This window comes from Brassica rapa, chromosome A02, assembly GCF_000309985.2.
Source record: "Brassica rapa cultivar Chiifu-401-42 chromosome A02, CAAS_Brap_v3.01, whole genome shotgun sequence".
Taxonomy (NCBI): Eukaryota; Viridiplantae; Streptophyta; class Magnoliopsida; order Brassicales; family Brassicaceae; genus Brassica; species Brassica rapa.
Window position 1 is genome coordinate 27,618,063 of NC_024796.2, and position 20,323 is coordinate 27,638,385.

Here is a 20,323-nt window from a genome sequence, read left to right on the forward strand (position 1 = left end):
ATTTGTCCAAAAAAAAAATGAATGGTTAGATTAGAGATAAGAATGTAATTGAGAGTAATTAATGTTAGTCTGGTGTCAGTTTGTTGTCGGATGTAGTAAAATCAAAAGCCTCTGGGTCCGTGCTTTTTTTTATGTACTTGTAATCTTGTATCGCTTATTGGTTCTTTTTTAGAAATTGCCGGTATGTGTTCTTCTCGAAATTCAAATTCTTGTATGGGCTTTTTTGGGCCTCGTCATTTGTGAAGTTTTCACTTTGGTTTTATCCTTTTTCAGCACTTCTTTGGGTTTACCCAATAAACTCTTGGTAATTAAAATAAAAGGAGAACATTAACACATGATTTTTAGAGAAAGACAAAAACACACATAAAGCTTAACAAGTTGGAGCGTTGGGCATGTCACATTTGGTGGGGAGTCCAGCAGCGAGCGCCGGATCAATACCGAAAGAACCGAGCAAAGGAGAGTTCTTGTAGCCGCAAAGACAGCTGATGTCAGCGTGTTTCAGATAGTCGCAGCAAAGCGTTGATGGGTTCGTTGGATTCTCCTTGCTCACCGCTGGTTTGCACTCATTCAACTCTGACTGGGTCATGCCACAAAGATCAATCGCCACTGACCTCTCGGCAAAAATAGCCATCACCACCACTATCATCATCATCATCACCATCACACCCACCTTCTTACTCGCCATTTTATCCTCTTATAATTTTGTTGCTGTGTTTGTGATGTGAAAGTGAATGTGTATGAGAAGGGTGTATATATACTAAGTCTTGGAGACACCCGTGAACCAGATTGTTGGATTATTCCATTCGTCACGGGGTTTTGGAATATTTACTTCATTATTGGGATGGGGTATTGGTTATAGAGCCCTTATTGCAATAATTGATTGGTATATGAATTATCAGCTACCCAAGTTCCATATATTTTATTGGAAATGGAAGAAGAAAAATCCCCACAATAAAACTACACATTGTGCATTTCTTTAAAATAATTTTTTTTTCTTGAAAAAGGAACATTATTTAGCATCATACAGCTAATGAGCCTGATTTGAGCCCATTTATTAGATATGTTTATTCCTCTTGGGGTTTACCTCATATCCTTGTGGGCTTTCTAAAATTTACTAGCTCCGTAAATAATCGGAAGAGACAGGTTAATAAAAATCTGTAAGCTACCTTTTTTGCTCATTGTTTACAAAGCAAATAAAAACATCAGTTAGTATATAATACGACAAAATGTGGATGGAATGCAAGAGAATATATCATGTCAGCTGCTTTCTCATTGGTCTAATTACCACATCGACTTCAGACGTTTGAAAAATAAAAAGAGCAAAAAAGTTTACTGCACACTTCAGACTTGCTCACAAATGTGGAAACAAAAATTTTAAAGTAAGAAGTTGAAAATAAAAGAAGAAGAAAACAAAAGCTAGCATTTGACAATTTTCTTAAGAGGCATGTAGAGCTGTGGACGTAGCCTTTCCATTCATTCTCTCTTTGGGGAGTGTTGAGAGAATTCAGATCTCTAGATTCTCGGAGTTCTTACCCTTATGTGTTTATAAACAACACTATTCCTTTATTTTTGAACTTTAGCCTTTTACCATTTTTCTTTAGGTAAAAGTCATATTCCACCATGACGATTATTTTGTCTAGGAATCGTTAATTAATGTATTTGTCGTTAATAATTGATATCTTCCAACATCTAATCTTGCTCAGATTTGATGGGTTGATAGATGTAATTAGATTATTAGTCTATACCGGTAGACTATAAATAGATTTTATGTTGCATTGAGAAGCACAATAGTATGGTGTGTTGACCACAACTAGCTGTGACTTGTGTAGAGCCTAATGAGCTGTGATGTGTAACCTAATACTATCGTGTGTTGACCACAGGTCCACAACTAGCTGTGACTTGTGGAGAGCCCTAAAGAAGTAATGAGCTGTGACATGTGTAAAACCTAAATACTATCTCCATGTCGCATTAAAGAACCATATATACAAATTACAAATCAATGATCTTATGAATGTTATATATTATGTGTCTTGTATGTTTACTTAGCTCTGGTGTGTCTTATAGGTTACAACTATCATATTTTATATTCCCTTCTCATAATAACTAACGTTTCAGAAATTGTATTTTTTTTAATATTTTTACCCAACCACAGTTTCAGTTCAAAATTTTACTTTTGCTTCAAAATTGTGTAGTTTAAACTGCACTTTGCTTCAAAATTGTGTAGTTTAAACTGCATAGTGAAAATGATCTCTGTTTTACAATACTGATGTTTTGACTTAATGCAGTGGAATTAAAAAAAAATTCAAATTTTTTTAAAAGATAATTTAAAAATCATTCAACCAATCATAGGTTATTGTACATTTCTTTAAAATAAATCCCCACAATAAAACTACACATTGTGCATTTCTTTAAAATAATACTAGACCTTGATCCGCCCAACCGGACGGGTATTTATTTTATGTTTTTTAGTTTTTTTGTTTATATTAAATGATGCATTTGTAATATTGAAACATAAATTCATATTGAAAATTAATGTTTGCAGTTATAATAAAATAAAAATTAAAAGTTTAATAAAACATTCTGATATAAATTTTAAATTTCCTAATTAAAATAATATAGAGGTGGTCATATTTTTTCCAATTTCAAAATCTAAGCTTCCTTAAAGACAAAGAAAATAAATTTATAAATACATAAAATATATAAACATATATGGAACTATAGTTTCAATTAAAATAAATTTGTTAAAAAAAATAATCTTGATGTTGTTATTTATTTTTAGAACTTGACCCGTGACCGTATAAATATTTGCTTTCACTTTAATTTTTTTCTTTGTACTAATGGTATAATATATATATATATATATGTAAATTAAAATATATTACTCAATTGTTAATATAACATTTTTAAACATAACAATTTTATTTATTACTTTGAATAATTATATTTTGTGATTTTAATCGTCTATTATATCACAATGTATCATATAAACAAATCCAATATTTATAACTAATTAGACTTATATTATGAAAGCATTATACTAATATATGAATAAACTATTTTATATTTTATTTATATGTTATATAAATTGATTATGATGTGTGATTTTATTATTTTATTATTTATTACTTATAAATATTAAAAATATTGAATATGTTAATACGAAATATATCAGGAAACTTATTTTGGTTATGATTTGATAAAGAAAATCTATTATTTAAATTTTGGAAAGACATTAAATGTTTAAATCTATTATTTAAATTAGAAAAAAACAAATATGCTTAAATATAGATTCAATAAATATCTCAATGGCATTATAATGTAAATAAATGGTAAAACTAAGGGGTATTTCTATTTTGTACTTCTCTTTTAATAATATAGATATTTCTTGAAAAAGGAACATTAGATAGCAGCACACAGCTAATGAGCCTGATTCGAACCCATTTATTAGATATGTTTATTCCTCTTGGGGTTTACCTCATTTCCAGGGGTGGGCGTTGGTACCCATTCGGGTTCGGATCGGATATTTTGGAGTTTCAGATATTTTGCTATAAAAGTGTAAAACTCGTTCGGGTATCTTTGTACTTCGGGTTGGGTTCGAGTAACTTTGTTTTCATAAAACTCCTGACATCTTCAATTTCGAATATCCAATATGTGGTTAGTTATACTTCTAGCGACTAAACAAATAACCATGTACAATTATAATAAACAAGAACTATATGAAAAAACATTTCGGAATCCATCCAACGATTTTCGACAAAGGAGAAATTAACATGCAATTTTCGCATTTTAAAAACAATTGATGAATGGTGTAAAACTAAAAAGGTTCTTTATTTTTGGTTAAAGAGGACTTTTTTTTAGCAATATAAACAAGGAATTGACCGTAACAAAACACAAACCCAGTGGATTAATGATAGAGACATTAGATGAAGAGATAGAAAGGACTAATGATATAAATTTTAAACGTTTTAGAATTTAAAAATAGTGGACAAAGCAAATTAGACAATAGACTGAAAGCCAAAACATAACGATATCTTAAAATAAAAATACTATTTTCAAATCTCTATATCCCAATGTGTAAGAGCATCTCCAATGTATTACCCCATTTTTTTACTCCAAAATGGTACAACACCAAAATGGAGTAAGGTTTTACTCCAATGTATTACTCCATTTTCTACTCCAAAAAAAATATTTCTTAAATAATTTCATTTTTATTTTATTAATAATTATAAATAAAATCTTATACTTATAAAAATTTACCAATTAACCCCAATTATTTTATGTTTACGATAATAATTAAAATATAAATTATTTGAATTAAATATTTATTTTTAAAAAGTACAAGAAATCATTAAAAAAGACAACATATATATAGGTTCAACAATGAGCATTAGAATATTTTTCCCACAAATGATCAATTAATGCATTTCGTAATGAAAAATGAGCTTCTTTATTTTTGATATTCCTAAATCGAGCAAGAAAATTTTGAAATCGGACATTTTCATCTTCTGCAATTTCAATATCTGGAGGTGGAGCTTCTCTTCCAAATTCAATTGGTGCATCAAGTTCACGCTCATCTTCAATTATCATGTTATGTAAAATTATACATGTAGTCATAATGTCATGTAACACATTTTTTTTCCAAAAACGAACAGGTCCTTTGACAATAGCAAAGCGCGACTGTAGAACTCCAAATGCACGTTCAACATCTTTCCTGCATGCTTCTTGTTGCGTTGCAAAATATTTGTTTTTAGGACTCCTTGGCTCTTGAATAGTTTCTACTATGGTCGACCATTTTGGATAAATACCATCCGCTAAATAGTAATCCATATAATATTCTTTGTCTTGAATAAAATAATGAGCAGGAGGAGCAATACCTTGAGCAAGATTGGAAAAAAGATGAGAAGAGTCCAACACGTTGATATCGTTATTAGTGCCTGGCATTCCGAAATATGCATGCCATATCCAAAGATCATAATCTGCGACAGCTTCAAGAATTATAGTTGGTGATCCACTACGACCCGCATATTGTCCCGCCCAACCGGTAGGACAATTCTTCCACTTCCAGTGCATGCAATCTAAACTGCCAAGCATTCCAGGAAATCCTCGTTTTTCACCAATATAAAAAAGTCTGGCAATATCACTAGACGTTGGTGACCGTAGGTATTTTTCCGAAAATATATTGATGATGGCTCGACAAAATCTTTTCATACTTTCAATTGCCGTTGATTCGCCTATCTTGACGTATTCGTCTGTGGCATCAGCAGAAAGACCATAAGCTAGCATCCGGAACACCGCCGTTACTTTTTGAAGAGAAGATAATCCAAGTCTACCCATTGTATCTCTCCGTTGTATGAAGTAGTTCAACTCCAAAATAGAGTAATGGGTAAGATTACTCCATAAATGGAGTAACCCTAGCCATTACTCCATTTTTAACTCCAAAATGGAGTGGGTTTGGAGAAGATTTTACTCCATAATGATGTTTGGAGTTGAAAATGTAGTAGGGTTAGAGATGCCCTAAATACGTGTTAGGGATCCATGAGGACAAATGAAATGATAAACGCAGTACAACACGCTCATGTATTAGGTACGCTGAACTCTCTAGGCATGTAATTATATTTCTAGTCCTCTTCTCATTATACCAAATTTTAAGGATTAACTTACCTAACCAAAACATTTATTAAGGCCATTCTGTTGATGTATGTCTTTTTAACTGCTTTCTCCATTTCAAAGGCTGCAATGAGCAGTTGCAATTGAATTATGCTGGTATGAATAGACCTTACCCCACCTGTCCTCTGTCAAATAAAACCTCTGATAAAAAAAGGTATTCAAAAGTTATAGCTAGTAAAAATGGAATTTTATAAGTAGAAAGGGTGAGAAATTGACAAAAGATAATAAATGGGATTGCTTGGAATCGTGGCAATGCTGGTTGCACACTGCACATAGCACATTGTTACATAATAGAGGTAATGTTGCATGTGGCCCCTTCTTCCTAAAGCTCCTTTATTAACTCTTTTGTCTCTTAATTTTCAAATTGGATATTCTCATAAAGATCAGCAATGTAGAAGTATATTACTTCCCTTTTTTATCTGCTCCACAAAAAATGTAGAAGTATATTACTTGCCTTTTTTCAACACAGAACAGTAACGGTATTAGCAAAGAAGTAAATAATATCGAATGCTTGAATCAGCTCTATGAGATGACATGAAACTTGGTCAATGTAATAACTTTTCTTGTTTATTGGTTTCACAGTAAAAGCAACGTTAATTCATTTGTTTGTTTGTCTGTCAACCCCATGTAAAACAAAATCTAAAGCCAATAAAACAAAATAAATAAGAGTAGAACATTATAAATAAATAAAAGCAAAGACAGACTACAGAAGACTGGATATAAAAATAAATTCAGAAGACGACTCAAAAAACAGTGGAATTTTGTAAAAAGTAAAAAAAGATGCAGAAGAGTAGATAAGCCAACTTTATTTTAATTTTTCACTTACCCTACTGAATTTTTCTTATAACATACACTTCCTCTCTCTCTCACCTAGACTCTCCCCTCTCCTACAACTAGACTTTAAGACTCTCAGTGTTGAGTAATGTAAAATAACCATCTGGCCATTTTATAAATTAAAACTTTCTCTATTAAAGCAGAGATCCAACATCATCAAAGTTCAAACTCATTCACGACTACACCCATGGACTACGTAAGCTCCTTCTCTTTCTTATTCTTCTTCTGGATACATTAGTATTTGAACTTTATATCTTTCTTTATGACTCAGGAATACGGAGGAGGAGAGTACTGCAGGAGGGGACACGTGCCGGCGTTTGGGGGTTGGGACTGGAACGACGCCGTACCATTCACTCAGTGCTTCGAGACAGCAACAACTCAGCAGCCTTCTTATCTCCACCACTACCCTCCTTACCCTCAAGACCGTGATCTTTACCTCGCTGGTGATCTTTACGACAACCACCACCTTGTCGCTCCCGCCGTCATCCTCCTCCCTCGACGCCGGGTACTTACTTTCTTCCCTCCTAAATTCAACAATCCTCCTCGACGCATTGATTTATATGTTCCTGGGATATTATTTATTCTCAGGCTAAGGTGGGCCAGGAGCCGAAGAGAACCAGCTCCAAGGAGCAACACAAGTTCAAGAAGGATGCGCGTGAGTCTAACGCGCCGAGGAGCTGTCCAACACCGGTGGTGAAGCCGAGGACGGCGAGGCCTAAGCCTGTGGATGAAGACTTGTACAAGGTGTCTCCTCGACTTCTCTCCCTCAAATCCACAAAGGTACGTGTAGCTTTTTTTAACATTTTTTAATTAGCTTTAATTCATCGAGTTTTGTTAAGGATAATGTATTTTAAATGTTGATAATTTAAACTGCAGAAAAGGGGAGGAGGGTTTGGGTGCATTTCAAGATGTTTTTTGCCGACACGGGTGCTTTGAAGCCACAAGCGTGACAGATTGCGAGTGAGACAACACTTTGGAGTATGTTTTAAAAATACCGTGTGGTTTTGAAGTTGTGTATGTGTATTTATGCGTAGGGAAAAAGAATATGAATTAATCTAAACGATAAGCTTTATATGCTTCGGGGAAAACGAGCCATATTGTGTTACGTATAATATGTTTTTTTTTTAATGAGGCTTCTTGTTTTGCAACTTTTTCATTATTTTTTTCGAAGTATGTCCAAGTTTGTACTGTTTTGGTAGTAGTGTAACTGTTGGATTTGGTGAGAGATTTGGGATGTGAAAGGAGTTAAAAGGCTGAGGAAGGAGGGGGGAATGTTGAATAGAATAGCTTAGCTTCGTCATCTACATAAAGTTTGACTTGTGCCAGACTACCTCTTACCTTTTTCTCCTTTTTGTGATTTGGAAAAATATAATTTTAGTCTCAAGCATGTCCAGAGAAAAGCAAGTAATTCTCAGTATATATCAGGATTTATAAATTTTAGAAGAGGAAAAGGTGTTTTAAACCATAAGTCCTCCGATCAAAGATGACTGGGACTTTACTCGGTCTTTACCAAAAGGAATATGAAACAGAGCAAAACGAATTTTAGTTTAGTGAAGCCTGAAACTTTCTTATATCAACTTAAATCGGAAAACAACATAAGATTCATGAAGTCCGATCTTTTTAAGTTGATAGACACTGCAAAAAGCTCGTCAAAACGAAGATGATTCCGCTAGCCGGAAGGTATTAATTAGATCGGACAAGCCGAATATGTATATCTGATCAAAAGATCTAACAAAAAAAAAACAAAATATTTTTTTACCTCTTCATTTTTTCCATGCGAATGATCAGTTTTTTACCGTGTTGTGGTTGACGATCAGATATGCCATGCCGTGTTGTGCCAGATGATAAGCTACTACTTTCTGTATTATGACTCGACCATCTGCTATATCAGCATTTCGGTGACACACTGAAACAGATAGTGCCAAGATGATCTAATCAATCCCGAGTGTATCTCTCAGCAACAAATAGCTGTCTCTAGTATCTGGTGCAAAGGCTGCAAAATAAGAGAGTCTACATGAGAAACAAGGAAGCGAACAAACTCAATTTGCACAAGAGGTAATATACTATAAGATGCATATTGGTCTACAGAAAAGATCAATCAACAACTGAATAATTGTGCTATGCAACTGAAGCACAAATAACCACACCCTCTAGTCGCAGATAGTGAAACAACAAAAGAATGTCCATATAATATCTCTCCAATAGCTGAAGATACTAAACGATATCTCCACTCAGACTCATATTCAACAAAATGATTGACTTTCTCCCAGTTACCATCACCTTGTAGTGTTGCTCTACTAAACCCCTGTATCAGATCATCAGATGCCAGATAATGTCAGATTATAAGAAACCAAGCTTAAGTCAGTAACATTAGCTCACTCATTACCTTTGTTGGTGTTGGAACTCTGTTTTATAAAAGAAATATAAAGGCTGACCTTTTTGACTTTTTCCGGTGGCTTTTACAGCCAACTCGGTGGTCTTCATGACCGGATTATTAGCTTGTTAGAAAACTTGTAACGAGATCTACAATCCAGTATATTCATATGTCAAAAACAAAGCTAAATTGAATGAGAAATAATGTGATGAACTCGGAATGTGAAACACTGTCAAAATGGACAAGTGTTATAAACTCAACTTTGTTCCACATCGGGTAAGTTGAATGTTTCTGTATTGTATAAATATGTGTTAAGGCATACCACTTGTCAAAGGCTTCATGGAAGGTGATCGGCTCGGTTCTGCCCTTCTGGACCAAATTACTTTTGGTTTTTGGCCCATTTTCGAATAAAAAACAGCATGCAATTCGTTTTTAAACGACGTATAGTTTGTATCAAACCGACAGCACTTTTTCTGTTCGCCTAAGAATTTTTTAAAACAAAAAGAGAGCGTCTTGCTGAATAAGTTTCGCAACTCATTTTTCCTCGATCTCTGCGAGTTTCTCGTCCATGTACATCAGTTGTTGCGAAAAGTGGGTCTTCTCCTTCTCTTTAAATAAACTTGTCTCTCTCATTCATTCCTTAACGTTTTTTACACAACGCAAACCAGCAAATCCTATAGCGTAAGTCCAGAGAGCGTTCCGTAGAAATAGTAGTTCGATAGGGCGTTCACGAGTGAAGCTCGTCTGCCATAGTTGTTTATCGTATAGTTTGTATCAAACCGACAGCACTTTGTCTGTTCGCCTAAGAATTTTTTAAAACAAAAAGAGAGCGTCTTGCTGAATAAGTTTCGCAACTCAATTTTCCTCGATCTCTGCGAGTTTCTCGTCCATGTACATCAGTTGTTGCGAAAAGTGGGTCTTCTCCTTCTCTTTAAATAAACTTGTCTCTCTCATTCATTCTTTAACGTTTTTTACACAACGCAAACCAGCAATTCCTATAGCGTAAGTCCAGAGAGTGTTCCGTAGAAATAGTAGTTCGATAGGGCGTTCACGAGTGAAGCTCGTCTGCCATAGTTGTTTCATGTGACTTGATATTCGTATAGTCCTGTCTCGCTACGGAGAGAATATATAGAGTCAAGGAAAAAGATTCTATTTCGACTCCATGTTAAATTTCTAATGCCACCGGTTTGAGGTCAATTCAAAGGTTAGATCAGAAGTTATGCTCGTTTTACTGAAGAGTGGTTAGTATGTCTCGCGAGAAAGAGAGAGAGAGCTGTCGAAGAGATGAAGGAACGTCGATCGACGGTGCACCCTTGGTGTCGATCGACGGTGATGCCATAACGCGGGCCGAGTATATTTCAAGACCGACCTAAGCCCAGAAGCAACCACAAATTACCAGAATACCCATAAACGACCAAAAACTGTATTTTATGTGTTTTCTAAGCCATTGTTGACAGCTACGCTTTTTATTATTTTATTCTATTGTTTTCTCTTAGGTTTGGAAAATATCAATTCTCCTTCAAAGATTGATAGGAACTCCATTGGTTTTATCATTGATTTCTTATATATTATATTTTTCAGTCTATGAATTGAATTATTGCTACCACGTCTGAGTAATTCACCTGTTAGGTTTAGGGTTCAAATAGGTTATGAATGATTAGCCAAAAATATAGAATTGCTAAGTTGTTAGTGATATCCATCAATAGAATTATTCTTACTGCTTGTGTTCTAGAGTCGCGAACTAGAACCCTGAACTTAGATAATTAGGCGCACACGGCAGCATGGTCTTTTATCTGAATTTATTCTCATTAAACTAGGATTGCTAGAAACAAACGACAATTGATCTAGGAAACCTAGTGAACACATTCAAACCCGATCGCTAAAGCTTGTTGGAAGGAACATCGATCGACAACCCTATAGGTGTATCGATCGACAACCCTATAGGTGTATCGATCAATGTTATGAAAGGTTTATCGATCGACTATCTATACATAGTATCGATCGACAGCCCTATAGGTGTATCAATTGATGTTCTGAAAGGTGTATCGATCGACTATCTATACATAGTATCGATCGACACTTTTTCAAGATCGATAAACGATAGTTGAGATCTTAGATCTAGACAATAGATAATCTAAACAACTGAAGTTGATAGATTATTACTTAAGTTTGAGTTCTAGAATATCATGCATGCAACTTTAGTCTCTATACTATTATAATCATGATTACCTGAATAAAAACCCTAAGTCTAGCTATTTTCCTTATTGCTTACAACTTCAATCATCGAAGAACTGCCTTGTTCACCATGCTTACTTCTTTTTTTATTGTTTAAATATTGATTACCTAACTTAACCTTGATTTCTATAGTTTATTGTGTACCCTAGCTCTCTGTGGATTCGATCCCCAAGTACTATAATTGAACATCGTATTTGATGAAACTTTATTTTAAACTCTTGTTGAACTTGGTTCTGCTATGCGATAACTCTCTTAAGAGACTGAAGCTCGTTTTCATCATCATTCTCTGTCATCCTATACTTCGATTCCCCCTTCGTGCCAGTCTGTTCCATCTCTAGGATGTTGACTTGAGCTTTTAATATAACTTTATCCTTGATGAGCTGCAAGTTTTCATGACTGAGTTCTGCAAACTTACCAAAAAGAACTTGATACTCAGCTACAAGATCTGCATCTAGATCACTTTCTGTATCACCGTGTGACGCATCAGAATCGATGTGTGACACACACGACGCACAAATTTCACCTTTAGTGATGTCTTTCTCAGACCCCATAACTCCATGAAGAGCCACAAAATTGAGAGCATCTTCTTTCTTTCTAGCTTTTTATCACTGGAACTTCTCTTCATCTTCTTTGTGTTCAGACATGCTGATTTTATGTGCCCATAACCATTACATTCGTTACACTTAATTTTTTTTCTTTTGAATGATGGACAACCTGTTTTAAAAAGTCCAATACCATGATAATTAAAACACACCCACTTCCTGTTTTTTATGTCTTTCTTCTTCTTAAGACAGTTTGTCATTGGACATCTTATACAAGAGATTCATGGTTTCTTCAAGTTTCTGAATCATCAGGTGAACAGAATCTTCATGTTCTTAAGCTCTTTGGATGCCTTCATAAACTTTAATTCTAAAATCTTGAGCAGGCTTTGAAGACTTAGATTCCAATTCCATCTCTTCAGCCTTTAATATCCCTACTACCTCAGCAAATTTGAGTTCATCGTCAAATTTATCGCCGCTTTATGTGCTGCAAACTTAGTAGGTAAACATCGTAAAAGTTTCTTCATCAATTTTGCATCTTAGTATTTTTTACCTAAAACTTGTGTTTCATTGACTATGGAGCTGAGCTTTGCACTGAATTATCTCATCTTCTCATCATCACTCATCCTTATGTCTTCAAACTGTGATGCAAGCAAGTCCAATTATCTTCCTAACATTCGCAGTACACTCAAACGCATTTTGTAGTATATCCCAAACTTCCTTAGCTGATTCACAGCCCTGTATAAGCTCAAATGGCTTTTCATCTACAAAATTAAAGATTGTATCCCGTGCTTTCGCATTAAACTTTGAAAAAAATTTCTCTGTTGCAGTCCACTTTGTCTTCGGTTTAGGTGTTTTCAAGCCATCTTCTTGCATCACCCACAGATCTTTCCATCCAGATTGAACAACTGTCCATATATCTTCATCAGTTCCACGTAAGTTTGCTCTTATTCTCACTTTCCAATACCCATAGTTCACACCATTCAGCAGTAAATCGCTATTCTCTGTTGCAGTCCACTTTGTCTTCGGTTTATATGTCAAAATCGCCATATTTTATTCTTAGGATCTCACCTTGGTTCTAAGAACCCTTCTTCGTTTAGGTGTCCTGCTCTGATATCAATTGTAAAATCGAGATTCGGCGAAAACACAAGGCACAAAATAGTTCCAAAAACACATATTTCTTTTATTAAAAATCTTTTACACAATCTCTTATATACTTGTTTGATCAGAATTACACAACTTGACACATATCAATTTTTCCCACACCTAACTTGCTTGACTCAACCTCTAAACCTCTGTTGGTCAAGTCTACCAATCCACTCAGCTCAATCCACTCAGCTAAGAAACTCCAAAACTTATGCATTTCTCTCTGAGAATTACAACGTCAAAAGCTCTAACCCTAATTTTAGAAAAACCTAAAATATATATTACATATTTTTTTCTATTATCCAATTTATTTTATCTTATATTTTAGGATCACAAAATCTTCTAACTTGTAATCTAATAACACTTTTTTAATGTTTGGTTGATATAAGAAAACATTTCACATCATGACATTTCAATTTCATTCTCTAAAGCATGTATCACACATCATTTTCAGGTGTACGGGAACCAAAGTTCCACCACTGCATCAACCTATAAAGCTCCAAATTGTTGAGCTTACATTCCCACAGCCGATGATGAACGGAATGGTGCTGTTGACGGAATTCTCAGGTTATGCGGAGAGGGCGGCGAGGTTCTCTTGCTTCGGTAGCCGGAGTTTCAACGAAAGAACTAACTCCAGTCTCCCTGTCAACAACGGCAAGATCATAAACTCTGGGAAGCTGACACGTGTCTCCAGCACACCAGCTCTTAACTCCTTTGTTTCTCCGTTGGTTCCCGCCGGAGAATTTTCGCGGAAAAGAAAATCTGTGACGAAAGGAAAATACAAGGAGACCCCACTGCTTCTCCAGCTACGGTTTGGCATGATCCCATGAGTTTTGTCTTTTGCCTTTTTTTATAGGGTTTTTGCACTAGATAGCAAAAATATAGAAGTATATTAAGTAAGTGGATAAGGTACTGTGTATTTTTCAGTGATACCGAAAGTGTCCTTGGTCGTATAAAAAAGAAATACAATTGGAAAATTAAAAAATCTGAAGAGACGGTTGTAGAGAGAGATAGAGAGAGTGATAATAATGCAAAGAATCAGAATATTCAAAAAAAAATTCTCTTGACTGCAAAAACCTAAAGAGGTTTGATATAAATTTGTTTCCTAGTATATCGTCTCGTTCTGAACCAACATCTCATTTCTTAGTTCTGTCTGCAAAATCTCTTTTACCAATCCGTAATGGTCGCTTCAAAACTAGTCGATTTTCCAAAATACATAGTAGATGAAACATAAGTCGATTTACCTCAGATGATGTTCGCGTATGGAGAGGAACCAGTGGGCGTTAGGGTTCTGACTTACCAGTCTTCCCGATCAATCAACACCATCCTTAATGCTCTGAACGAAGATGAGATCCGATATTTCAGAGAGTCATCTTATGAGATCCAGTATCCTATATTTGTAACCGGTCAATTCTGTCTCGTTAATGCAATTTCAGGTTTCGAGCGCTCTTTGTCACGAAGGAAATTCTTCCCTACCAAGGGGTGGTCGACTAGGTGAAAACAACCATCAACTCACTCCAATAGCACGTGAAGATATTGAAGTAAGGATTCAATAATGTAGATATGCACACTATTTTCAAATATCCAGTTACTAATATTAAAATCCGGAGAAAAAAAAAATGTAATCCTACAATCATTACAACATAGTCACAAATATATGCTTCCCTCTACGTCTTGGCTTCGTTAATATGGTAAATCTAACATCCAAGTTTCGTTATTTGACAGGGAACAGACGCAGCTGAACAGGAAACCATGGTCCTATGGCGTCGAGCACTCCCCACCTTACGTTCAGAACAACGACCAACATTTTCTAAAATATCTTGCTTTGAATCCCATTTCGGACAAACAATTAGTAAAATATCTTACAACTCTTCTCTCTTCAATTATTAAACCTATATCCGGTTTCAACCTCTTATATCATCAATTATTATCAATTTATCAGGTTTCAAAATGTAGTTTGCGTTTCCATACAATATCAATAGAACTTAATTTTTTTGGCATCAGCTCTGGTAGCAGGTAACACATACGTAATGAAGAAGTTTTAGCTCGATGAAAAAAATTGACAACTCAACGCATAAATAACATGATTTGCTAATTATTTAAAAAAAATACACACTTCTGCAATTACCGCCCACAATTTATATATTGAGCTAAATAGGCCTTTTTTATATTATGTTCCATAAAAGAATATTTTACGGCTATGCACATTAGTTTTCTCTTTTGCATTTTAGTTAAAGTTAGAACGTTCTTTTTTCGATAAAAAAAATGAAGTTAAAGTTAGAAAGTAGAAACGCGTGATTGCTTTTCATCTTTTATTAATAAAAAAGGAATTACAGATAACTTTTTCTTGTTATATTTATTGTGATGTCAATTATAGAAAGTCTTGTTCACCAAGATTTACTTGTACTTGGTCTCCAAGCTAAACCCTCATATTGTATCCCTATATAAAGAGTTCATTATTCATGGAATAAGACACACCAATTCCTCTCTTCTCTTGTATTCTCTTCTTTATTCAAAACACGTTATCAGCACGAAGCTCTAACGATCTTGAGCTAATAGTGAGCTATGTCGAAAATTTCTAGTCTTGAATTTGAAGTTCTTGATATCACTGGAAACAACTATTTGGCTTGGGCATTAGATGCCGAGTTTTCCCTTAGTGCAAAGGGACTTGAAGGTACAATCCTAGAAGGAAATCAAGCGGGAAATCAAGATAAAGCAAAGGCTATGATATTCCTTCGTCATCACCTCCATGGAGATCTCAAAAATGAGTATTTGACGGTGAAAGATCCACAAGTCCTTTGGAGCGACTTAAAGGAAAGGTATGATCACCAGAAAACTGTGATTTTACCTAAAGCTCGTTATGAATGGGCACATCTGAGATTACAAGACTTTAAGTCTGTAAGTGATTACAACTCAGCCTTGTTCAAAATTACTTCCAAGTTGGAGTTATGTGGGGAGAAAATCACGGAAGCTGATAAGTTAGAGAAGACATTCTCTACTTTTCATGCAAATAATGTTGTCCTGCAGACACAATACCGTGAAAAGGGATTCCAGAAGTATTCCCAACTTATATCTTGTCTCCTTGTGGCTGAGCAAAACAATGAGCTTTTGATGAAAAATCATGGACTACGTCCAACTGGTTCTGCTCCATTCCCTGAAGCGAATGTGACTGAACAGAACAACACTGGCCGCGGAAATGGCTACACTCGTGGTCGCGGTCGTGGCCGTGGTCGTGGACATGGTCGTAGAGGTACACGTGGACGTGGATATGGTCAAATTCGAGTCCGGGGAGTTTCTTTTAAGAACTCTAACTCTCACCAGAAGTGGGAAAAGAAAGATGGTGACAAACAAGAAAATGAATGCTACCGATGTGGAAGTAAAGACCATTGGGCTCGTACGTGCCGTACACCAGCACATCTTGTTGCCTTGTATCAACAGTCAGTAAAACAAAAGGGAAAGAATGTGGAAACAAACATGGTGTACGAAGGTGGAGAGGATGATTTTGATTTTGGTGATGCCACTCACCTTGACCTTTCCGATTTTCTCGTTGATGAAGAGAAAAAGTGATTGAGCAATAACTATTTAAGAGATATTATGTTTTAGTTTATTTATTGGCTTTTAATTATTTGGCTTTTAGTCATTAGCTTTGGTTTTTATTTACTATGATGTTGTTTCTTTTGCATTAATGAATTTAATCTATTTTATTATTTTATATGAGATTATAATTTATTTTATTTATTTATTTGAAGAGAAATGGATGGTGGAGATTTATGCTTAGCAGACAGTGCAACTAGTCACACAATTCTGAAAAACAAGAAATATTTTTCTCATTTAATAAATAGAGAAGCAAGTGTGAGCACTATAACAGGTAGTGCAAAGATAATTGAAGGCTCTGGAAGAGCAAACATAATACTTCCTATGGGAGCACAACTTGAAATTGTTGATGCATTGTATTCCCCTAAGTCTCAAAGAAACTTACTAAGTTTTAAAGATATTCGCAGAAATGGATATCATATTGAGACTATGAATGAAGAAATATTGAATTTCTTCACATTACAAGTATTATTCATGGCTCTAAGAAAGTAGTAGAAAGACTACCAACATTCTCCACTGGATTATATTACACTAAGATTAGTGCAATTGAGGCAAATGCCATAATAAACCAGAAGTTTACTGAAAATATTACTGTTTGGCATGACCGGTTAGGTCATCCCGGTTCAACAATGATGCGAAAGATAATCACAAATTCATGTGGGCATCCACTGAAGAACCAGAAGATTCTTCCTAATGATTATTCATGTGCTGCTTGTTCTCAAGGAAAATTGATTTTAAGGCCTTCACCAGCCAAGATAACTCATGAATCAATAAACTTTCTGGAACGTATTCAAGGAGACATTTGTGGGCCGATTCACCCACCATGTGGAACCTTTAGATATTTTATGGTTCTAATTGACGCATCAACAAGATGGTCACATGTTTCTTTGTTATCAACTCGCAACCTGGCGTTTGCAAGACTGCTTGCTCAATTGATCAAATTACGAGCACATTTTCCAGATTTTCCCCTTAAGGCAATTCGCCTAGACAATGCTGGTGAATTCATGTCTCAGGCTTTTAATGATTATTGCATGTCTATTGGGATAAGTGTTGAACATCCTGTAGCACATGTTCACACACAAAATGGTTTAGCTGAATCGTTAATTAAACGTCTTCAGTTGATTGCTAGACCATTGCTTATGAAATCAAAACTCCCAGTCTCTGCATGGGGACATGCTATATTACATGCAGCAGCGTTGATTCGCATAAGGCCAACGAGTAATCATCAATTCTCCCCATCACAATTGATTATGGGTCATGAGCCTAATATTTCCCATCTTAAGATATTTGGATGTGCAGTATATGTTCCGATTGCTCCACCACAGCGATCTAAAATGGGACCTCAAAGAAGGTTAGGAATATATGTTGGATATGATTCTCCATCAATAATTAAATACTTAGAGCCATCCACAGGGGATTTATTTAAGGCCCGATTCGCAGACTGTCATTTTAATGAGTCTGTTTTTCCAATATTAGGGGAAGAGAAGAAACAGTTGGGAAAGGATATTAATTGGAATGAATTATCATTATCTTATCTTGATCCTCGAACTAAAGAATGTGACCTAGAAGTCCAAAAGATAATTCATTTACAAAGCTTAGGAAACCAGTTGCCAGATGCATTTACTGACCCAAAAAGAGTGACTGTGTCACATATCCCAGCTGTAAATGCTCCAGTTAGAATGAATGTCCAAGAAGGACAAAATCAACCTGCTAATGAGTCTAAAACACGCCTGAAGCGTGGTAGACCTATCGGTTCTAAAGATAAAAACCCTCGAAAAAGAAAAGGAGCAGAAATTGGCAATAATGAAACCGAGGTAATTACTACAAGTGAAAAATCTCCAGAAGAGAACATGACACAAAAAGAAATTCAGGTACCTGATAATGAAGAGATCTCAACTAACTATGTCATGTCTGGAATGAAATGGAACCGAAAGCAAATCGACGTCGATGATATTTTTGCATACAATGTAGCAGTTGATCTTATGGATGAGGATCATGAACCAAAATCTATTGAAGAGTGTACACGAAGAAGTGATTGGCCAAAATGGAAAGAAGCAATAGATGCTGAATTAAAATCTCTTGCAAAGAGAGCAGTGTTTGGACCTGTAGTCCGTACACCTAAAGGTGTAAAACCAGTGGGATATAAATGGGTTTTTGTGCGAAAAAGAAATGAAAATGGTGAGATTGTGAGATACAAAGCACGTTTAGTTGCTCAAGGATTTTCACAAATACCAGGAATTGATTATGAAGAGACATACTCTCCTGTGGTGGATGCTACTACATTCAGGTTCCTTATCAGTCTGGCGATAAAGGAAGGACTTGATTTACGCTTAATGGATGTAGTCACAGCTTACTTATATGGCCCACTAGATACTGACATTTACATGAAAGTCCCTGAAGGATTTAAACTGCCAGAAGCAGCAAATTCTAATTCTCGAGAAAGTTATAGCATAAAGTTAAACCGATCTCTTTATGGACTGAAACAATCAGGACGTATGTGGTATAATCGCCTAAGTGAGTACTTGTTGAAAGAAGGCTATAAAAACGATCCTATCAGTCCATGTATCTTTATAAAAAGATTTGAGAAAGGATATGTTATAATTGCAGTGTATGTTGATGATTTAAACATTATTGGAACTCCTGAAGAGATTTCAATTACAATGGATTACTTGAAGAAAGAATTTGAGATGAAAGATCTTGGAAAAACAAGATTTTGTTTGGGACTACAAATTGAGCACCTTAAGAATGGAATCTTATTGCATCAACAAACTTACACAGAAAAGGTTGCTAAACGATTTTCTATGGATCAAGCACATCCTTTGAGTAGTCCAATGGTGGTAAGATCACTCGATGTGAATAAAGATCCCTTCCGCCCTAGAGAGAAGAATGAAGAAGTTCTTGGTCCTGAAGTACCATACTTAAGTGCTATAGGGGCATTAATGTATCTTGCCAGTCATACAAGACCTGATATATCATTTGCAGTGAATCTACTGGCAAGGTTTAGTTCATGCCCAACTCATAGGCATTGGAATGGGATAAAACATATACTCCGATACCTCCAAGGTACGAAAGACATGGGAATATTCTTTCCTAACCCATCCGCAGAAGATTTGATTGGTTTTGCAGATGCTGGATACATGTCTGATCCCCACAATGCTAGATCACAAACAGGATATGTGTTTACTTGTGGTGGAACTGCTATATCTTGGCGTTCGATGAAGCAAACAATTGCAGCTACTTCTTCCAACCATGCAGACATTTTAGCCATTCATGAAGCTAGTCGCGAGTGTGTATGGTTAAGATCCGTCATTCAACATATACGAGAAGATTGTGGTCTATCTACAGGAAAAGAATCCCCAACAGTCATGTATGAGGATAATGCTGCATGTATCGCTCAACTCAAAGATGGTTACATCAAAGGAGACAGGACAAAGCACATTCTACCGAAATTCTTTTTCACCCATGATCTACAGAAGAATGGCGATGTTCGTGTCGTTCAAGTTCGTTCAAGTGACAACTTAGCTGACTTATTCACCAAGGCGCTACCCACTTCTACTTTCATGAAGTTGGTTCATCTTATTGGATTACGTCGTCTCAAGGATCTTGACGTTAGTATACATGAGGGGAAGTAATTGCGTGCTGCACTCTTTTTCCCTTAACCATGGTTTTTCCCACTGGGTTTTCCTGGTAAGGTTTTTAACGAGGCAGTATCATACGCGCATAATAGACATCAAGGGGAAGTGTTATATTTATTGTGATGTCAATTATAGAAAGTCTTGTTCACCAAGATTTACTTGTACTTGGTCTCCAAGCTAAACCCTCATATTGTATCCCTATATAAAGAGTTCATTATTCATGGAATAAGACACACCAATTCCTCTCTTCTCTTGTATTCTCTTCTTTATTCAAAACATTTCTGGTTTATTGGAAAATT

At 35.5% G+C, this 20,323-nt stretch overlaps 4 protein-coding genes across 7 annotated transcripts; 2 read left to right on the forward strand and 2 right to left on the reverse strand.

Moving 5' to 3' along the window:
- Positions 1 to 279: 279 nt before the first annotated feature.
- Positions 280 to 742, reverse strand: LOC103854541 (putative lipid-transfer protein DIR1). The gene has a single exon (XM_009131483.3). It carries the CDS (start codon positions 683 to 685, stop codon positions 371 to 373), a length of 315 nt encoding a protein of 104 aa, XP_009129731.1. The 5' UTR covers positions 686 to 742; the 3' UTR covers positions 280 to 370.
- A 2,302-nt stretch (positions 743 to 3,044) lies between these two features.
- On the reverse strand, positions 3,045 to 5,384 carry LOC117131834 (putative nuclease HARBI1). Its single transcript, XM_033284651.1, has one exon. It carries the CDS (start codon positions 5,332 to 5,334, stop codon positions 4,375 to 4,377), a length of 960 nt encoding a protein of 319 aa, XP_033140542.1. The 5' UTR covers positions 5,335 to 5,384; the 3' UTR covers positions 3,045 to 4,374.
- Positions 5,385 to 5,627: 243 nt separating this feature from the next.
- LOC103854542 (copia protein) lies at positions 5,628 to 20,271 on the forward strand. Of its 4 annotated transcripts, XM_033284637.1 has the most exons (5): positions 5,628 to 6,697; positions 6,773 to 7,006; positions 7,090 to 7,281; positions 7,378 to 7,710; positions 7,784 to 20,271. In XM_033284637.1, exon 5 carries the CDS (start codon positions 17,019 to 17,021, stop codon positions 20,019 to 20,021), a length of 3,003 nt encoding a protein of 1,000 aa, XP_033140528.1. In that variant the 5' UTR covers positions 5,628 to 6,697; positions 6,773 to 7,006; positions 7,090 to 7,281; positions 7,378 to 7,710; positions 7,784 to 17,018; the 3' UTR covers positions 20,022 to 20,271. The 4 variants fall into 4 exon arrangements, with proteins under 4 accessions (XP_033140528.1, XP_033140527.1, XP_009129732.1 ...); XM_033284636.1 differs by having other exon boundaries at positions 7,378 to 20,271; XM_009131484.3 differs by having other exon boundaries at positions 6,486 to 6,697; positions 7,378 to 15,284.
- On the forward strand, positions 15,361 to 16,362 carry LOC117132018. Its single transcript, XM_033285317.1, has one exon. The coding sequence runs from the start codon at positions 15,361 to 15,363 to the stop codon at positions 16,360 to 16,362; it is 1,002 nt and encodes a 333-aa protein (XP_033141208.1).
- Positions 20,272 to 20,323: the final 52 nt, after the last annotated feature.

Coding starts and splice junctions, on each gene's coding strand:
- LOC103854541 (XM_009131483.3), bottom strand. CDS start 685: ATGGCGAGTAAGAAGGTGGGTGTGATGGTGATGATGATGATGATAGTG.
- LOC103854542 (XM_033284636.1), top strand. CDS start 17,019: ATGATGCGAAAGATAATCACAAATTCATGTGGGCATCCACTGAAGAAC.
- LOC117131834 (XM_033284651.1), bottom strand. CDS start 5,334: ATGGGTAGACTTGGATTATCTTCTCTTCAAAAAGTAACGGCGGTGTTC.
- LOC117132018 (XM_033285317.1), top strand. CDS start 15,361: ATGTCGAAAATTTCTAGTCTTGAATTTGAAGTTCTTGATATCACTGGA.